The sequence below is a fragment of the Microtus ochrogaster genome, chromosome 19, assembly GCF_000317375.1.
Source record: "Microtus ochrogaster isolate Prairie Vole_2 chromosome 19, MicOch1.0, whole genome shotgun sequence".
Taxonomy (NCBI): domain Eukaryota; kingdom Metazoa; phylum Chordata; class Mammalia; order Rodentia; family Cricetidae; genus Microtus; species Microtus ochrogaster.
The window spans coordinates 45,878,617-45,896,646 of record NC_022021.1 but is presented as its reverse complement, the minus strand read 5'-3'; the positions used below and the strand labels follow the sequence as shown (position 1 = coordinate 45,896,646).

General features: G+C 49.6%; 1 protein-coding gene across 1 annotated transcript in view; it reads right to left on the bottom strand.

Annotated features, from left to right (window-relative positions):
- Positions 1 to 15,379: 15,379 nt before the first annotated feature.
- Positions 15,380 to 18,030, bottom strand: part of Dap (death associated protein) — a 41,493-nt gene continuing 38,842 nt past the window's right edge. Inside the window, exons 3-4 of the mRNA XM_005356669.3 lie at positions 17,634 to 17,676; positions 15,380 to 16,747 (exon numbers count right to left, since the gene is read on the bottom strand). Of these exons, the coding sequence (XP_005356726.1) occupies positions 16,634 to 16,747; positions 17,634 to 17,676 (157 nt within the window). The 3' untranslated portion in view covers positions 15,380 to 16,633. The remainder of the gene's footprint in view (positions 16,748 to 17,633; positions 17,677 to 18,030) is intronic.

The following is an 18,030-nucleotide window of genomic DNA, read 5'->3' as shown; positions in this document are numbered from 1 at the left end:
GCATCAGCAGAGACCTCTAGATCCCCAGGAGAGGATGGAGGGCAGGGCTGTGGCTTCAGGGCATCAGCAGAGACCTCTAGATCCCCAGGAGAGGACGGAGGGCAGGGCTGTGACAACAGGACATTGGCTCTGCCTTCTGCTTTTGGAAAGGAGACCTGCTCTGTTTTCCTGATTTGGCAGAGTCGAGGCACAGGCCTGGGGGCCTGCTTGGCCTTGGGTGTATTAATTGTAAATAGTGAATTCCAAGTGGACAGGTGTCTTCTCAGGGATTTATACATAAATATAGTTAGGGGAGAAGTTGAAGTGTAGTTTAAATCTTTTTGATGGTGAAGTCAATTAGGGTTAAACTGGATGAAAGAAATATTTCCAAGATAGTGTCAAAGCTGTTGTTTCTAAGGGAGATCTTGGGACTTGCCTCCGTGGAGATTTATGGGGACCTCGGCGGTAGGAATGATACCATGGTTGTGTCTCTCAGCTGCTGCTTCTAGCTGTGACCCTTGTGTTAACAGTTGCCTCCAGGTAGGCAGAGGTGACTGATGCCCAGATGGACAATCCATCCCCACTCCCCAGAGCTGTTCTCTGAGCCCCTGGTCTATTCCCCTCGCTTTTAGGATAAGATGGCCACAGTCATTGAACGGGGGCTCACAGGGTGCCTCAGGAAGGATCGGGCTCCTCAGGAAGGAAGGATGAGGGACACTGTACCCTTGGTCCATCAATGACCCCCATGGGCAGTGTGCTTGCTGTGCTGGAGCAGGACAGTAGGTGGCAGGAGAGACTTTGCACCTCCTTCTTCAGCTCCTTCCAGGCTCCTGGGCCTCTCCTGATACCTCGGGGGAAAAGTCAGAATGGCAAGGTGTTTTCCATCTCAGCTTTGGATTTCCAGACTCATCTCACACACCGGGAAAGGGAGGATTCATGATGTGGGCTAGAAACTGGGTTTTATAGACTCAGAGAGGGTGTGCCAAGAGGCTTGTGCCCATTCCGGCCCAGCTGGCAGCTGGAACCAGGTCTCTGGAGTGGCACCAAGGCTGTTATAGACAAGATAGAGGCTTGTGGGGAGGGGGCTGGCTCCAGTCCCCAGGAGTCTGGAAGCATCTACAGTTATTCCCCAGAGTGACGGCGTCTCACCGTCAATTCCCTCCTCTCATACGGTGAGGGGGCTTTTCTAGCGACTGGGAAATTCCAGCAGGTTCCCCGTGAGTTCTCCAGTGCTGGTCACTGTCTGGGCTCTGATCTGTGCTGCTAGCCCTTGGCCCCTTCAAGCCGGGCAACAATGTGGAGGACCCCGGCTTCTAGAGCGTGAAGGCGGGAACACTGAGCATGATGAATCCTTAAAGAAACAACAAAGTCACACTTACAACAGAAGAATGACTGGGGCTGTCAGAGCGAGGGTAGGAGTTTGCCACAAAGAATGAAAAGGCACATCTTAGTCACCCTGGCCAACTCTGCACATCTATGTAACCCGAGTCCGTTACTCATTTATTTGCTATTAAATTCACATGTTTGTTAACTTCTTATTTTTTGAGCTGAGAACTAAACCCAGGGCTTGTGCTTGCTAGGCAACTACTGCTCTACCACTGAGCTAAATCCTCAGCCCCCCAGCTTCACATGTCTATTCCTTAACATTTTTGATACGTGACTGAAAATTTCTCCGGAGGCTCTATTTTATTGATTGTTATTATTTAAAGACTTAGCAGTGCTATTGGGAATGCTGCCTGCTTTGGTCTGGCTGGATCGGTTTGGCTGGTTTTCAGGTGTTGCTGCTGGAAGCCAGGTGCTACACATGCAATTTTCACGCCCTGCCCCAACCTGAAGTAAGACTGTAATGAAAGGTGAACCCCCTGTTGTGCGCTGGCCGCCCTCAGCAGCAGGTTATATTAATGGGGTCTGTGCATGCTATCCACTTAAAAATGCAAGCTGAAGGCCAGAACTCTGCATGTAACTGTCCTAGCTGCAGGCTCACGGTGGCACTCAGGGAGTCTCTGCTGCCTGTTTGAGGTGTGTGCTCAGGTGGATTGCAAGGCCTGCGGGTCTACCCAGAGTCCCCAAACAGTGTGAAGCCTGGCTTGGCTGGAGTTTCCACACCCCAGGCTGTCCTACTAGGAAATGGTGCTGTCCCAGGTGGCTAACAGCAAATAACCCAGTTGCGTATGGGTCAACTCTGGCTTTGGTGACTGTCAATTGTGTGAGGGGCCCAGACCCAAGAGCACCCCCCCTGGAGAGCTCCCACGGCCTCCCAGAGCTGCTGTTCTGCTTGGGGGTGGGCGTATACTCTGTGGGACGTGACACAGGTGAACCCCTAGAACAGAACGGTACTCTAAGGAAGCGGGATTTTCCAGTCTGCCTTGCTATTAGATCAGCTGGCTAGTTCTGGTTTTGAAAACATTCTCTTGGCTGTCATGTGACTTGCATTGCTTAGAAAGAGAACGTAGATGGCAGAGACGTGAAGCTGTCCATCCCAGGCAGAGCAGCAGGCTGGGCTGACCTGACCCTATATGGATTTGAGGAGTAGCAAATCAGGCGCCTAACACGCACCCAGTTAGAAAGTTCTAGAAACTTGCTCACAACGGTGTGACTCTATGTACATGTGACAGGAGGGTGAGTGGACACATGTCCAGAGGTGGCACCGTCATCCTCTCCACCACCGACCTGGGGCCTGCTGTGGGGTTAGAACCCAGGGCTCCATTCGAATGATGGCGAAGCTGACTAGGACTGGAGCTTTCTTGGTCCAAATGATAATTCTAAAAACAAACAACAAGAAGAGAGTTGGGCCTAGAATTTGCTGGAGTGTGAGGGTCTCTGCTTTCAGTGGTGGGAGACTGACGGTGAGGGGCAGAGCCGACTTCTGCACCGCCAGGGTTCAGGGTCCTGCCTTCTGGTTTGAGCTCTGTTTACTGAATGTGAAGCCATTTCCTTTGTCATTCCTAACCCCCCCCCCCTCGTGAGTTTTTGGATGCTGTACAGATGTTGAATGTGGATATCATTGTAAATTCCAGAGTGGTTTATTTTGAGATGAGAATTTTGCTACAGTTTATAACAGGATATTTTCCTATTTAGACCTCAGGGACCTTGGGACCCACTAATAAGTGTGACCCCCCCACACCCCCAGCAGCTTCAATTCTGGATAGACAAGTTATGTGATCTCAAAGTTAAATGTGATATATTATTCAGTAGGAAGAATGTGTTTCTCTCTTTCAACTTCTGGCAAATTCTGTTGTAAAAGTGTAGAAAAAAGAGACACTAGGAAAAAAAATAAACCAATGGTAAAAAGAATTAAAAATCACCTGTAAAATAAACATTATGGTATAAAATTGTGATATTTGAATAAATTATTTTAAAATACTATCAAATGTATGGTATTTTCCTGTCATTTGTTTTGGTTGAAACGGTTCTATACATTTTGTTTCCACACACTTCCACTTTATTTTCATGGGTGTTTCTTGTGAGTGCTTCCTTGTACCTCACAAGGACCATGGTCCACCCCTTCCAGAAGGCACACCCCTCAGACAGAAGGCACATCCCTCAGACAGAAGGCACCCCAGTTTTCCTCTGTCTCCCTTTACCTGAGTGGCACGCTATATGTGTTATCACTCAGGGATTTTTAAAAAAATCATTAATTAATATTTCTTTGTGGAGTTTTAAAAATAATTTAGAAATGTGGTTTTATATTTAATGACTTATTTGTGTGCACGTGTGTGACACACTTGCCTTTGGTGTGGTGGGTTAGCGGACAATTGTGGAAGTTGATCCTCTCCTTCCAGCAGGCAGTTACTGGAGATCAAACTCACGTGACCAGGCTTGGCCGCTCCCTTTGCTCACAGCCGTCTTCCCAGTCAAGGTTGTTCACAAATTTGCGATCCTCCTGCCTCTGCCCCTTCAGCGTGTCCTACTTTTATGTATTACCACAGCTTGTTTAAAATATCTAAAAGAGTAGTTTTCACAGAACCAAAGGTAGCCAACCTGAGGGGGCAACAAGAAACCACGGTGAAGGGGTCTGTGAGGAAGAGACTCCTCAGCACCCGAGGCTGCCCCCGAGCAGCTGTGTGATCCTTCTAGGGCTGGGGTTTCATTTCCACTTCTCATTAAAAATTTATTATTTTACTATTTTTTACTTTATGTATATGAGTGTTTCGTATGCCTGCTGCTCTCAGAGCTTCTGGAATGGGTTACAGATGGCTGCCAGCTGCCATGTGGGTTCTAGGAATCAAACCTAGGACCCTTAGAAGAGGGGCCAGTAACAGCTGAACTATCTCTCCAGCCACGTGTCTTTATTTTTAAAAACTGCATTTTACATATAATAATACAGCTTATATGTCAAATAACATAATAGCATTGGTACAGTTTTGAATAGAAGAAAAAAAGAGAAACAGGTGACAAAACCCCTCCCCCAGAGTGAATTTTTACAAACCATTTTACTGAGTTGGGTCCGTGTGACCAGTCAGGTCTAATTCCCCTCTCATGAATGGTCAACGGAATTGAAGGGAGCCTGGCTTCCACACTCAGGCTCAGAGGAATAACATATGCTGGATTCTTTTGAGATGCAAAATGGTTCTTGCTGCTTCAACGCACAGAAAGTTGAAATCACAAATGCACTGTGAAACTAGAAAAACATTAGCTGTCTGTCTTCTTTCATGTCCCACGTGTACTGCCTGAACCCCATCCTCCTTCATTTCCTGCTATTACCCTCTCAATATCCTTCCTAAACTTCGGGACTTTACCCACACTCACGGATTAATGTGTATGTGTGTATACATATGCATATACATGTATGTTGTCCCTTACATGTAGACACGGGCTTATATTGTTTAGAGCTGTGGTTTTAATTTTTTAAAGATTTATTTCTGTGTATCGGTGTGTGGTCATTTAAAAGAAAGTGGTTCCCAAAGGGAGTGGCATTCTTAGGAGGTGTGGCCTTGTTGGAGTGGATGTGGCCCTGTTGGAGAAAGCGTGTCACTGTGGGGGTGGGCTTTGAGGTCTCATCCATGCTCAAGCCATGTCCAAGTGTCTGAGATCAGTGTCTGTCACTCACTCAGCCTCCACTCAGTGGCTCTGTTGGTTTGCACCAGTCTTCCCGACACTCCACCTTCTCCTGTCCCCTTACCGGCACTTTGCATGCTGTACTCCTACCGTCTGCCCCTCCCCCCCCCCACCAAACCTGAGGTGACATCTTTGTCCTTCCTGGGTTTCCTGAGTAGCAATTGTCCTACTGTGTGCACTGTGTCGGCAGGCTGTGAACGGAATCCTTTGAAAACCATGAGCCCGGAGGCAGACTGGACAAAAGCTGGACTCTGCTCATGGCTCCACCTCAGCCAGAAGACTCTAGCACGTGGCTCGCTTCTCCTCTAGCCCGTGGGCATAATGGGAACCCCTCACCTCACTGCGGCCTCATGGCCCTGCCCTGTTTGGTCATCCTGTTCTTTTGGTGCTTCTCTGTCTGGCACCCAGCATTGCCAGCAGAAAGCTCCCATCATTCCCCGCGGTGAACTCTCAAAGGAAGCCTCCCATTGCCTACCTACCCCTTCTACCCAGGAGTCAGAGAAGGGGCTCGCCGAACAGTAGCATGGACTTGGTGACTGTCCTATGAAATGCCTGCCTGGACATTGCAGATTGGACCATGTTAATAAGGGCACTGGCATTTTGCTAGGAGAATGTTGGACAATTATAAAAACCAGCTAAGTCAGCTCCAGTTGAAGACACAGTGTGGAAGATACCCAGCTTTATTAGACCCAGCCTGGCTCTTCTCCCAGAAAGGCATACGGGGAAGAAGATGCTTGGCTTGCTTAATTAAACAAATGACACCACGCATAATCTAAGCTGTGTGAGACACGCAGACTGGAGGCCAGTCTTGATTACATTTTTTTCCTCCGTGATATGTGTTTTGTTAGTGAACCCATGAATCCTGAACTCATTCTCGAGTCCTGGAGAGTGGCCTTCTGGGAGTGACTCTGAGCACAGACTCAGTGTCCAGTGTCTTTGGGATGCTCAGGGATTCTCCTAAGCTCCTCTGCTTTCAAGCCTTTCAGACCATCAGGGATATCTCTCAAGGGCCCCAGTGATACCTGATGGAGAATTGGGTATCAAAATATGGCCCGCAGGGAGCAGAAAGAGATGTGTGTTTCAAAGGCTTCCTGAATTCTAATCCTCTGGGAAGACAGAGGCTAGACCCACTTGGTCTCACTCTGTGTGAACTCTGGTGTCAGCGAGGTGCTCTGAACTGCTCACCTGCAGGTGGAGAGAGGCCAGACCCACTCGGTTTCAGCCCTGCGTGAACTCTGGTGTCAGCAAGGTGCTCTGAACTGTTCATCTGCAGGTGGAGATGTCACTGTACATCTGGGTCTAGGCTGAAGAAAGAACTCGCAGGAGGCTGTCTGATCTCTTCCAGTCACACCCCAAGGTCAGGATGTGGGAAGAGAGCAGAGGAAGCTGAAGCAGAACTGGGAGCCGCGCTCACATCTAGTGCTGTGGAACGGGTGCAGGCTTGGGGGGTGGGGATGTGTGGGGTATGACAGGCATCCCCAGAGACACACCACCAGCCGTTCTCCACTGGCCCTGGCTCCCCACAGCCTCATCCCTGACTCTTCCTCTTCCTTTCTCTCACACACCCTTGAAGATCCTCTCTTGTGCGAAACTGGACAATCTGTGGTGAAACAGGTCACACGCTAGAGCATCCTCCTTGCAGGGAGCCTCCGGCTGGCTTTCCTCATGGTTCCATTGAGAAGCTGAAAGGGAGCAAGGAGGTGGCAGTATCTTCTCATTCTTTAAGAGGAAACTTGGACCTTTCGAGCATTTGTGTGAGGTCGGGTTAGGGCCAATTCCATGTAAAAGATAACAACAATACAGCTAAAAAGTATCTTCTACACAGACCATTGGCCAGTATTCAGTTAGAATACTGAAATCCAGGGACTGTTACTATTCTCATCTTACAGATGGGAAAACTGGAGACAAAGAGGACAAGTACCTAGGAGGCCTTGGTACTAATAAAAGGAGATGCTGAGAAGCAGCTCGGAGTTCAGTCTCAAAGCCAGTACTTTGGTGCTGGGCAGCTGGGTGTGGTGGTCCGTGCCTATAATGCCAGCACTGGGGAGACTGAGGCAAGAGAGTCCGTGTAAGACAGAGGGAAGCTAGGGCTATATAATAAAGTTGTGAATTTGAGGATAGCCTGGGCTAGCAGGATATCTTGTGTTGAGAGATGAGAGGGGGGAGAAGGATTAGCATTAGAAAGCATAGAATTTAGTGTTAGGTTAGCCAAAGCTTTGCCACCTAACTGTGTGGCTTTGACTTCACTAAACTTTGTCTTTCTCATCTGCAAAATGACAAAGTGTAGCAAGTAGAGCTGCTGGGAAGGCCTGGTACTGAGTAAGGTCAACAGATATGGGAAGGTTGATAGAGATGGGGATGATGAAGAAGGAGATGCCAGCGTTGGTGGTCTGAAGGTTCTGACAAGATGCTAACGTTAGATGATGGTGGCACTGCGTGGTTGATCACAGTGGTGGCATAGCCCTAGATTTACTGTGATCTGTGTAAGTACAACGTCTCTGTGATTGACGAAATACAGTGTTATGTTTATGTTGTTTAAACAAAGTGAATACGTGCCTCTCACTTATCATCTCCTTATGTTTAGGTTGACTAGATGTCGTTGGAGAAGCTAACTTCTTCACTGAAGTGATGCCAGCTCCCCTTCTTAGGGATGCTAATTGTTTTGTCCCCACAATGTAATGGTCTTTTGGTTTTGTTTTCCTTTTCTGGGCTAACTTTAAAAAAAAATTACGTTTTTTTTGTGTGTGTGTGTGTGTGTGTGTGTGTGTGTGTGTGTGTGTGTGTGTGTACATGTGGACATGCATGCCACAGGTCAGAAGACAACTCTGTATTATCAATTCTCTCCTTCTAGCTCTAAGTGGGATCTGGGGATCGAACTCAGGACGCCGGGCTTGTTCAGTAAGCACCGTTACTCCCGAGCCTTCATTCCAACCCTCCTGGGAAAACTGGGCATTTTTTTTCCTTTGTGATGAGAATGGTTTTAAGAAGAGTTAACTAGTCTAACTTGCTACCTTGAAGAATGTTAGTGTTAAGCTTCCCGGAAAGTCCTTCTAGCTGTGACACCAAAGCAGCCGGTTTCTGAGGGACAGTCAGCTGTCACAGTTATGTTAGCACCCCCGGGGTGTTACATGAGTAGGAAGGCAACACAAACCATTGGAAAGACACTGCAAGGCATTCAAAGAGGGTTCCTTCTTGCACAGCACGGAACTGCGCCTCGGGATTTAGCTGGTTTTTCACAATTGTTCTTGTTTTGCTATCCTCTTTACTTTGAGGATCTCAGACGAAGCGTGCCTCAGGAGGTTTCCTGCACTGGCTTCCGGTCTTGTCAGGCGAAGGTGGAGGCGGCATCCATGGTGGGGAGTAAAATTGATGAGAAAGCAGTAGACTTTTACAGTTTGCTTTATCCGGTGCTCTGAAACTTGTCTTTTACGGCTGTGCAGACATACCTAGCAGCTGAAACTAGAGCAGCTGCCCGACTTCATTGCAGGGGGGGCTGTCAAGGAAGCCGAGTTCCATGTTCGTCTTCAGGCGGTGTGGGGCTAAGTGAGCACTCTCCCCAAGAATTCTGTGGGGTAGATTGGCTTCACTAGATTCCTCCTCCTGGAGGGAGGAATGGAAGGCTTACCAAACAACAAAAGAACGTTAGGAGAACTCAGGAGAAAGGTAAAAACCTCCCCAGGGATATGTAAGTAGAGAGGAGAATCTTAGTGATACCTGTAGGCTGTGGACGGGGGCTCCTGAAATGAGTGGTACCCGTGCTGGGGTTGGCTCAGCGATACAGCTGCCAACTCACCCATGGACCTGTGAGGAAGCGTTCACCTGCACACCCGTGAGTGTGGCAGGGTTAATAAAAACCCAGAGACAGATATTGGGTTTCAACCTGAAGGTCAGAAAAGCAAACCAGCCGGCCACTGTCTCGTACCTCTGCCTCAGTCTGAAAGGCGATCCTGCCTCCATGAATCTCATAATGAGACCGCCTGAGAGCTGTCTCCTCCCATCTTATATTCCTCTCTAGTGCTGGGATTAAAGGCTTGCAATACTACCGCCTGGTTTCTGTGGTAAACTAGTGTGTCTGCTGGGATTAAACGTGTGCGTCACCACTATCTGGTCTGTGAGGCTGACCAGGATGACTGTTTCACTCTCTGAACTTCAGGCACGCTTTATTTATTAAAAGACAAATGAAGTATCACTTCACGTGAGGAAGCCCAGGAATCTCATAGTTCACCAGGCTGACTTGGGTGAAGTCAAGTCCTTGGTCCGTGAGCGGTGCCCTATCAGGGGTGGAAAGGTGTCCGGTCTTACCACTCCAGTTCCTGAATAGTCTTTGCTCCTCAGGACAGAAACGAGGGCTCTGCTAGAAGACAGGAACCCAGGCCAAGGCCATCACCCCCTCTACCTGCAGACACTCAAGCGTCTTTCCCGGCAGCCCATTCTGCAGAGAGACACCATGTTCTTCTTTAGCTGTTTGTCTTTTTGCAGCGAGCCCTGATGGCCCTGAGGTTAATCAGCTTGAGCGCACAGCGTTCATGGTGGAAAACAGGCGGCAACCGTTCAGAAAGAGGCTTCGAGACCTTTCTTAGAGAAAATTTAAATAGCTGAGCCAAAAGCCCATCAGCTTGTCCTGCCTGCCCTCTGCGAATTGGCTGAGGAAGCCACCAGGGGACATTTATCTCGGCTCTTCTTTGTATCGGCATCGGAGAAAACAACCATCACGGTGTAGCTCTGCTGCACGCTCTCCCAGAAGGAATAGATTTGCTCTATCTAACGCATCCAGGAGCGAATCTGTATCACGGCAATTTGCTCCCCGCACTTCCAGGACTGGGGAGGCTGTGGCAGCCGCTTCCACAGAACGTGCCTTCATCACGGAAACACGGATTATGTGTTTTCAAGATTCCAGAGCAGGAGGAAATTGCCTATGGCTGTTTGCTTAGTTACATTATAATAAACCAGAGGGTTCTAGAACAGGGCAGGCACATGCGATTTTGATGGGCTTGGCATTGTTGACCTTTTGAGTGGGGCCCTCTCTGTGCAAGGGGATGCTTGCCAACTAGCCCCTCCCCCAGCTTCCCAGCTGTGACACATTTGTCTCCAGACTTTGCCAAATGTTCCCTGTTAGGATGATATCACGCCTAGGTAGCAACCACCTTCTTGGCATAACGAGGGTCCTTCCTGACTCTCTAAACACATTCCATAGTCCCAAGAATCTCTCTGGAAGAGACCATAAAGGGTTCCTGAGCCCTCTGCCTTAGATTGCTGGCAAGTCTCTTTCAAGTGACCTTCAACAGTGCATAACAATAGTGCCAAAATGTAATAAAAAAAATCTCATTTAGGGCTTCTCAGTTCTACTGATTATGTTAGTTTATTTTATCTGATGGTGTTGAGTTTTTTCCAGTTGACGAACTGGATATTTTTAAAGCATGGCAGTTGGATTTACCATAATATTTAGGATTAAAGGGGAAGAAGCAGGAAAAGTATTTTCTCTTGTCATGAATGTGACTAATTGAATTTTAGAATGCCTGCTTGGAGAGCAAGTTCAATGCTAGACAGAATGTGGCCAGGACCTGCAGACGCGCCCGTGCTGTCAGAGGGGAACAGATCCAGAGCTCTCTGAGACCGGGGTAAACATGAGTGTGGTGACCTCATGTGGTTCAGTCTCTGTCAACACGCCGCAGTGTCCAGGTGTCCCGGTATTTGGTCAAGTGGCATGCGCGATGCCTGTGTGGGCTTTTCTGAACAGGGTTTAAACTGGTGGACTCTGACAAAAGCAGATTGTCCTCTGTCATGTGGCTAAGCCTCCAGCAGTCCCTCCAAGGCCGATGCTTCTAAGAGTCCTGGAGGTCTGTCTCTCACAGACAACCCCTGGGCTTCCACGGCCACCTCAGCTCTTCCCAGGTCTACATCCTACCAGCGTAGTCTGCAGGGTGCACTACAGTCTCTGTAGGTTCACGAGCCAGTTCTTTTTATGAGTTTCTTCTACAGAGAACGGGGGCTCACATTTGTTTGTTTATTTTTGAGACTTGGTCTCTCCATATAGCTCTGGCTGTGTTGGAACACACTCTGTAGACTAGGTTGGCCTTGGATTCACATAGATCTGCCTGCCCTGCCTCTTGAGTTCTGGATTATTGGCATGCACCACCACACCTGCTGATTTATGCTTGTAATCCCAGCGTTAAAGAAGACACAACCAACCTGGTCTATCTAGCACACCGCAGGCCAGTCAGGCCTACACAGACTGTTTCAAAACCACCACCCACCACCACAATCACCTCCACCACCACTACCACAACAACAACAACACAAGACATAAAAGTAGGAAAGGGTGTAGTTGGAAGGACAGGTTTTGGTCAAGAATGTCAGACCAGGGAAAAGGATAAATCTGGTCAATACATTGCATATATGAAACTCAAAACCAAACCAACAATGTAGGTCTGGGAGCTGGCTTAGCGTATAGAGGGCTTGCTTCAGAAAATGAAGACCCAAGTTCAAACCATCCCTCCTGGACATGCAGGCTTGGCTGTGAGTCCCGGTAACTCCAGGGCTGTGTGGAGCGAGACTGCAGGATCACTATAGCTTGCTGGCTGCTAGCCTAAGGCTCAGTGAGAGACCTTGTCCCAAGAGAACAGAGCAGAGACTGAGGGAACAGGACACTTGGTGTCCTTCTCTGGCTTCTGCTTGTGCTCAGGGACGTAACCTTTCACTAGGTGTCCATATACCGCGTACACACACACACACACACACACACACACACACTCACACATACACATATGTATATGCACACACAAATAAAAATGAAAAAAGATCCACATTGTGTATGGATAGGAGACTGTAAATAAGGGCAAAAAAGCTTCCATGAATGCACTTGTGTGTGTATGTGTGCATAGTTAGATGCCACTTAAGAACAGGTGTTTGCTCCGAGAAACGAGCCATGACGTGATTTTGCCATTTTCAAACTGCGTGTGTATTTACACAGCCCGTGACAGGTGCAGTGTTCCTAGGTGATGCAATCGCATGGAAACACCCAGGAATCAGAATGAGATAAAGGAGGCTGATCACTGACCACACCGCTATGCGAGATGTGTCTGTAGGTTATGTGGTTTGGCTTTGGCTCTCGGGGGACTCCCGGCCCAGGCCATAGTTATGGTGAACTCAGAGTTCCCACTGTTGTCTCCTGGTTCTGCAGGAGCATATGGCTGTCGATGCCACTCTGGAGCCTTGCGAAAGGCCCAGGTTTTTGTTTGGTTTGTGTTTTGAACCTGCAGAGGCCAGCAGGATGTCCTGTCTTGGGGGAAAAAAATGCTTTTGAATTTGTAAAAAGCAACATTGAATCAGCACAGCAGCTGGGAAGTTAGGGATCTGCAGAACAGCAGAACGCCATGGACTGTGCTGGCAGGAGGCAGATGCTTCGAAAATAATAAATTAATCACAAACCTGCTGGGTCTGCCAATATCTGCCCGCCACCCAGCTCTAGGGCATCCGAGCTCCAGGCTCCCCTAGCTTGTGCCCTGCTTGGCTGAAGGCCTTTCCACTGTCCAGTGGCCAGGGTTACTGGAAACTGGCATGTCCCACCAGTGTCTCTGCTCCTGGATGCATGCTAAGGCTCACCTGGCTTCCACACCCGGGCATATGGAGGAGTGAAGGGCAGGTGTGCAGGGCAGTACCGTGCCCCTTCCGGGTAGCAGAGGGTCTTGTGATGTCTGACTATGTCCAGGTGCTTCTCAGGGAGGGTTGGTTTCCCCTTCTCTTCCCCAACCTCCTCTTGGGATTTGATGACTGGGCAGAATTCATGGCATCTCTGACCTTGCTTTATAAACAAGAATGGTGACATATCAGTGTTAGCAGAGAACTGTCTTAGCATGTACAGGGGCTTCTGGGGATTTCTGGGAGGTTCTGCAAAATTCCATGTGTTATGATGATAAACAGAGACTTAGGGGAAAAAAAACCAAACTTCTCAAGGTCTTCTGGGTAACAAGCAGACAAAGCAGGCCTTCAAACTGAGGCTCATCCCGAGCTCTGGGTTCTGTTGTCCCAGGCACTAGGAGCTAAGGAAAACCTATAAAATGGATGTGTTGATCCACCTAGAGCAAATCCAGGACTCAGTTGAATTCAGCATCTGTCCTTGGACATGAGGAGGCAGCGTTGGGTTTTCCTCTGTTGTATGCCCCCAGCGTTATCTATGGGAGCTTTCTTAGCCCAGGGTCACCTACTTAGCTTCCTGGTCTTGATCAGTCTTTCATCTACCATATGGGCATTCTGGCATGCCTCCATCCTGCCTCCCTGGCGCCTCCATGGTCACCTCTGTACTGTTTCCAGGGCAGTGTCCACTCTCCCTCACCAAGCCCCCAACCTTCATTAGCATTTCCATGCCAGCCTTGGCATCTCGCCCAGTCTTCATTTCAACTTTGTCAAACTCGGATCGGAAGCTCTGCTTGTGGCCACATAAGAGTCAGCCACGAGCGGTCTCTTATCTCCCATCCAAGTCCTTTCTCCAGCCATGTTCCTGTTAGTGTCACGGTCCCCAAAAGCTTGGCTACAGGCCTGGAAAGCAAGGCAACAAACGTCTTGCCTCTCACACTCTGTGACCAGACAGGCAGCAGCTCTTCCTCCCCACAGCCACGTGACCGGAGGCTCGAGGCCCAGAACAATGTGGACGCATTTAGCTGACCTTTAAAGAAACAATCTTTATTGAGATGTGATTCCCATTGCACGTATTTTTAATTATGTATGCTTCTCTGTGTATATGTAAGCATGTATGCAGGTGTGCAGAGAGGCAAGAAGGGGACCTCAGATCTCCCGGAGCTGGAATGATATAGGCAGTTCTGAGCCGCTGGGAACTGAATCTGAGTCCTCATCAAGACCCGCGAACACTCTCAACTGAGCTATCACTATGGCTCCTAGCTGTGACTTTCCTGTTCCCTCTGCCCACATCCTGGCTGCCCCTCTTCTAGATTTCCATTCTGGACATTGCACAGGGGTGACCTTATATAACCTGTGATCTTTGGGGACCGTCTTCTTTGACTGGCATAGTTTCCCGGGTTCATCTGTGTTACAGCGCATCACGTTTCCTTCCTATTATTGAGTTGTAGTCTCTTGTAGGAGTATACCTAATACAAAAAGCCCAGCGCCCAGCAGTACGTAGCTGGCAGTGTCATGCCAAATTGCTCAGGGAACTACCAGATTCTTTCTGCGAGGGGCTACGCCACTTCACACTCCCAGCTGGACCCTAAGAGGACTCTGATTTCTGCACACCCCTGTTGGCACCTGTAGCACCTTGATGACGAAAGAGGAACATCTTTTTACTTTATTATTTTTTACTTTTAATTTCCTTGGGATAAGGTCTCACTACGGGGCACAAGACAGCCTTGAACTCACAATCCTCCTTTCTTAGCCTCTCAGGTGCTGGGGTTACAGGCATGTGCCACCGGGCCCAGCTAGGATATGTCCCTTTTTATGTGCTTACTGGCCATCGGTGTATCTTATCAGAGGCCTTTGATTAGTAATGGGCCTTATTGACCACGGAGATTCGTTTTATCTCCCCTCACACTAGAACACACTCGCTGACAGGTCGCGCAGGAAGGTGATCCTGAACCACAGGGAGACCGCAGACAGGCGACTGAACCACTCACAGCAGAAGACACTGCACCCTGGACAGCCGCTCACAGTGTGGGGCCCGAGCACTTCTGTCCCTTTGTCTTCTCTCTCTCTGCCTGTCCATTCCAGGGCTAGTTCTGCAACAGGTGACAAGTTCAGGGCTGTTATGGTGTCTACGGATCACACTTAGTTACCAAGAACAGCTCTCTGTCCCTGGATGCAAAGTGAAGATCAACATTGCTGCTCTTTATGACTCAGGACACACGCAGAGTGACAGTGGCCTCCACGAGTGACCAGACTAGCCCAAGTGCAGAACCGGCCACATGCGAGGTGGCCTTCAACTCCTGATCTTCCTTTCCCAGCCTCTCAAGTCGCTGGGGCTCCAGCCTTAGCAATCAGGAGGACTTTCTTGTCTGGGAGGACCTGAAATAGGCAAGTGTCATGCCTATCAGAAGCTGTTCAGCATCACCTCTGGGCTTGCTACTACTAATTCTCTTTTAATTCTGCCCTGGAAGGACCTACCCGGCACAGGGCCAGCTGCTGGACCCATGCAGGACACGTCAATCAACTGAATTAAGCCTTTCCGTTTCTGACAGTTACAGAGGCGACTATGCCCAACAGCTCAGCTCTGTGCGGGAAGTTGGCGGCATTGATGATATCCATCCCGTGTGCCTGTCTGTACTTCCACTGAAACAGCCGGCAGCCCTGGGGAGCTGAAAAAGGGAATCTCTGAGACATAAAAGGGAGACCGAGGCAGAATGCAGGAGCTTTATTAAAATCAACATATTCTCAATGTCATTAAGATTATTAAATTTATTTAGGGAAACATGCCACATTCAGTGACCTAGAGCCCACAGAGGCACACCAGAGACAGCTCAGAGTACACGGAACACGGGCAGCCCCTCAGGTTGCTGAACTGAAAGGGACTATGGACGCTTCAGGAGATAGGTACCAGAAGGCGAGAAGTCTGCACAGGGGACCTGGTGTTACCTGCTCTAAGGTCCTTTCCTGTATTTGGTCCCATATGACAGAGCAAGGCTGTGGGTTCCACGGCAGTTCTACACCCAAGCCTGGGTCTCTAGAGTGAGCCTTGGTTCTTGGCACTGAAGAGGTCTTCAGTAATTAAGAACGAAGAGACTGACCAAACAGGTGTATGTCCTGCTCCCTGTTAAGCCCACTCCTGGGATACCAAATTGATTATAAGATTCTAGGAGCCCGCCCCTCCTTCAGTGAAACGGCACAGGCCTGGTGAAGAGTTCCAGAATGGCTGGTGGTGCAGATGCTGCAGGTCACAGAGCATCGGGACAGCCAGGAGTACTCTGTGAGCAGCACTCCAGAAGGTTCTATGTGTGGCTAAAGGAGCCTTTTTTTTTAAAAAATATTTATTTATTATGTATACGATGTTCTGTCTGTGTGTATGCCTGTAGGCCAGAAGAGGGCACCAGACCCCGTTACAGATGGTTGTGAGCCACCATGTGGTTGCTGGGAATTGAATTCAGGACCTTTGGAAGGGCAGGCAATGCTCTTAACCACTGAGCCATCTCTCCAGCCCCCCTAAAGGAGCCTTTTAACTTTTCAGAAAAGTAGGAATTCTGCAGCCATGGACCGGGGCCAATATAGGGTATGCTAGGGCAGGAAGAAATCACAATTTATAAAATCCATATCATAGTGTTTTATTTTTCTAATGTTATCAAATCTCCCCAAGGTGGCTTCTTCCTCTTAGGACCAGGAGTAAGGACTTTAAGTCATTGCCAGTATGAAGGACTTCCTCGGGACTCGCCATGTTCTGCCAATGGCACTTCAGTGTCACACAACTCGGACTCAAGGAAAACTTTTGCGGTTGGAGCCTCTCTAGTTTTAAATGTGGGGACCTGAGACAGTGGGGGGGGGTCACTTTGCTTTGCCTTAGGCTTTTCTCGGAAAGCGCAAGTTCCTTTGGTCAGGGGAGCATCGTAGGGGGCGGGCCTGGGTGCTGCGGCTGCAGAGGGTGCCAGGGCCTGGGCGCAGATCACTTGCGAGGTTGTTGGATATGCTGTGTTCTTGGAGAAACATGTTTGTCTATGGAGGCGTGCGGCTTCTGGTGGGCCACTTGTGCAGCCGCTGGGGGAAAGTCTTTGTCACCCTGCGAGGAGACAAGACACAAGCTGGTTAACAGGAAGTGAAAGGGGTGGAGAGACAGTTCTCCGAACCCAGCCCCACCCTTTGCTGCAGGGCTGGGGATGAGTGGGTATCAGGCTACCTCTGCAGCTAAGCAGGCCCTGCAGGCCAACAGAACCAAGGGGCAGAGGCTCGAGCCCCCGACTGAACAGTGATGGTGCCTGCACGTTTGCCTGGAGAAGACCCAGCTGGTGTCCTTTTTAGGTCTGATTCTGTCATCTGAACCAGGCTCAAGACAGGCCAAATGCAGAGTCTCAAACTAGGATCTGGGCAGGCCTGAGGAAGACTGGGTGGAGAAGAAGCCTGCGGGGGGCCTGGAGAATGGGGCGGGCTAAGCTCGGCTTCTTATGCCAACAGCGGGTTTGATCTGGGCAAGGGCAGACAGTTAGTGACCTGCCATGGGCTGGCTGGCCCTAGGGCGTAGATGGCTGTGACAGCTCTGTTGGCAAAGCTGTGCCCGGCAATGGTGGCTTCCTCCTCAAAGGTACATGGTGTGGCAGAAAACAGGAGTGTAGTCCGAGGGCCAGCAAACAAAAGCAGTCAGGCAGGACACACATGGGCATGCTGAACTGGTATTTCATGTAAGCCTCCTTTGTCATACGCTGTACTGACGCCGGGGAAAACGTGTGCAGGCCAGGTTACTTGAGGCCCAGAGCCATAGCCTGCGGTGTCAGGTGAATCCGCAGCCAGCAGGCAGGTGCTCAGCTGTGAGCATCACTGAAGCACTGGTGCTTACTAAAGGCACAGGCAAGAAGAGACTGCACGGGAGTCCACACGCCCACGCTCTTCCAGGAGCGGATCAGGTGCAGGACCGCTCCGCTCCGCCGTCTGTGTGCAGAGGTCACACTTACCCGGGCAATAACACCGGAGATGTACACTGTTGGTTTAGGCGGGCTGGAAGACAGATGGGGAAAAGAGGATTTAATGAATGATTCACACAAGGGAAGAAAGAGCAAAGCAGCTGTGGTGAGTCCAGCATGAGCAGTGGTGGCACCGCCACCGAGGAGGGAAAAAAAAAAACAAACGGGGAAGCTGACCTCTTTCCTCTGTTGCTTTGTCAACAACCAGGCTGGGGAGGGGGTTGGGGGCTGTGAGTCTCAGGGGGCCGTGGGGCTCAGGGGCTGTGAGTCTCGGGAGCTGTGGGGCTCAGGGTGCTGCGGGGCTTTGGAACTGTGGGACTCGGGGGCTGTGAGTCTCAGGGGGCTGTGGGACTCAGGGAGCTGCGGGGCTTTGGAACTGTGGGACTCG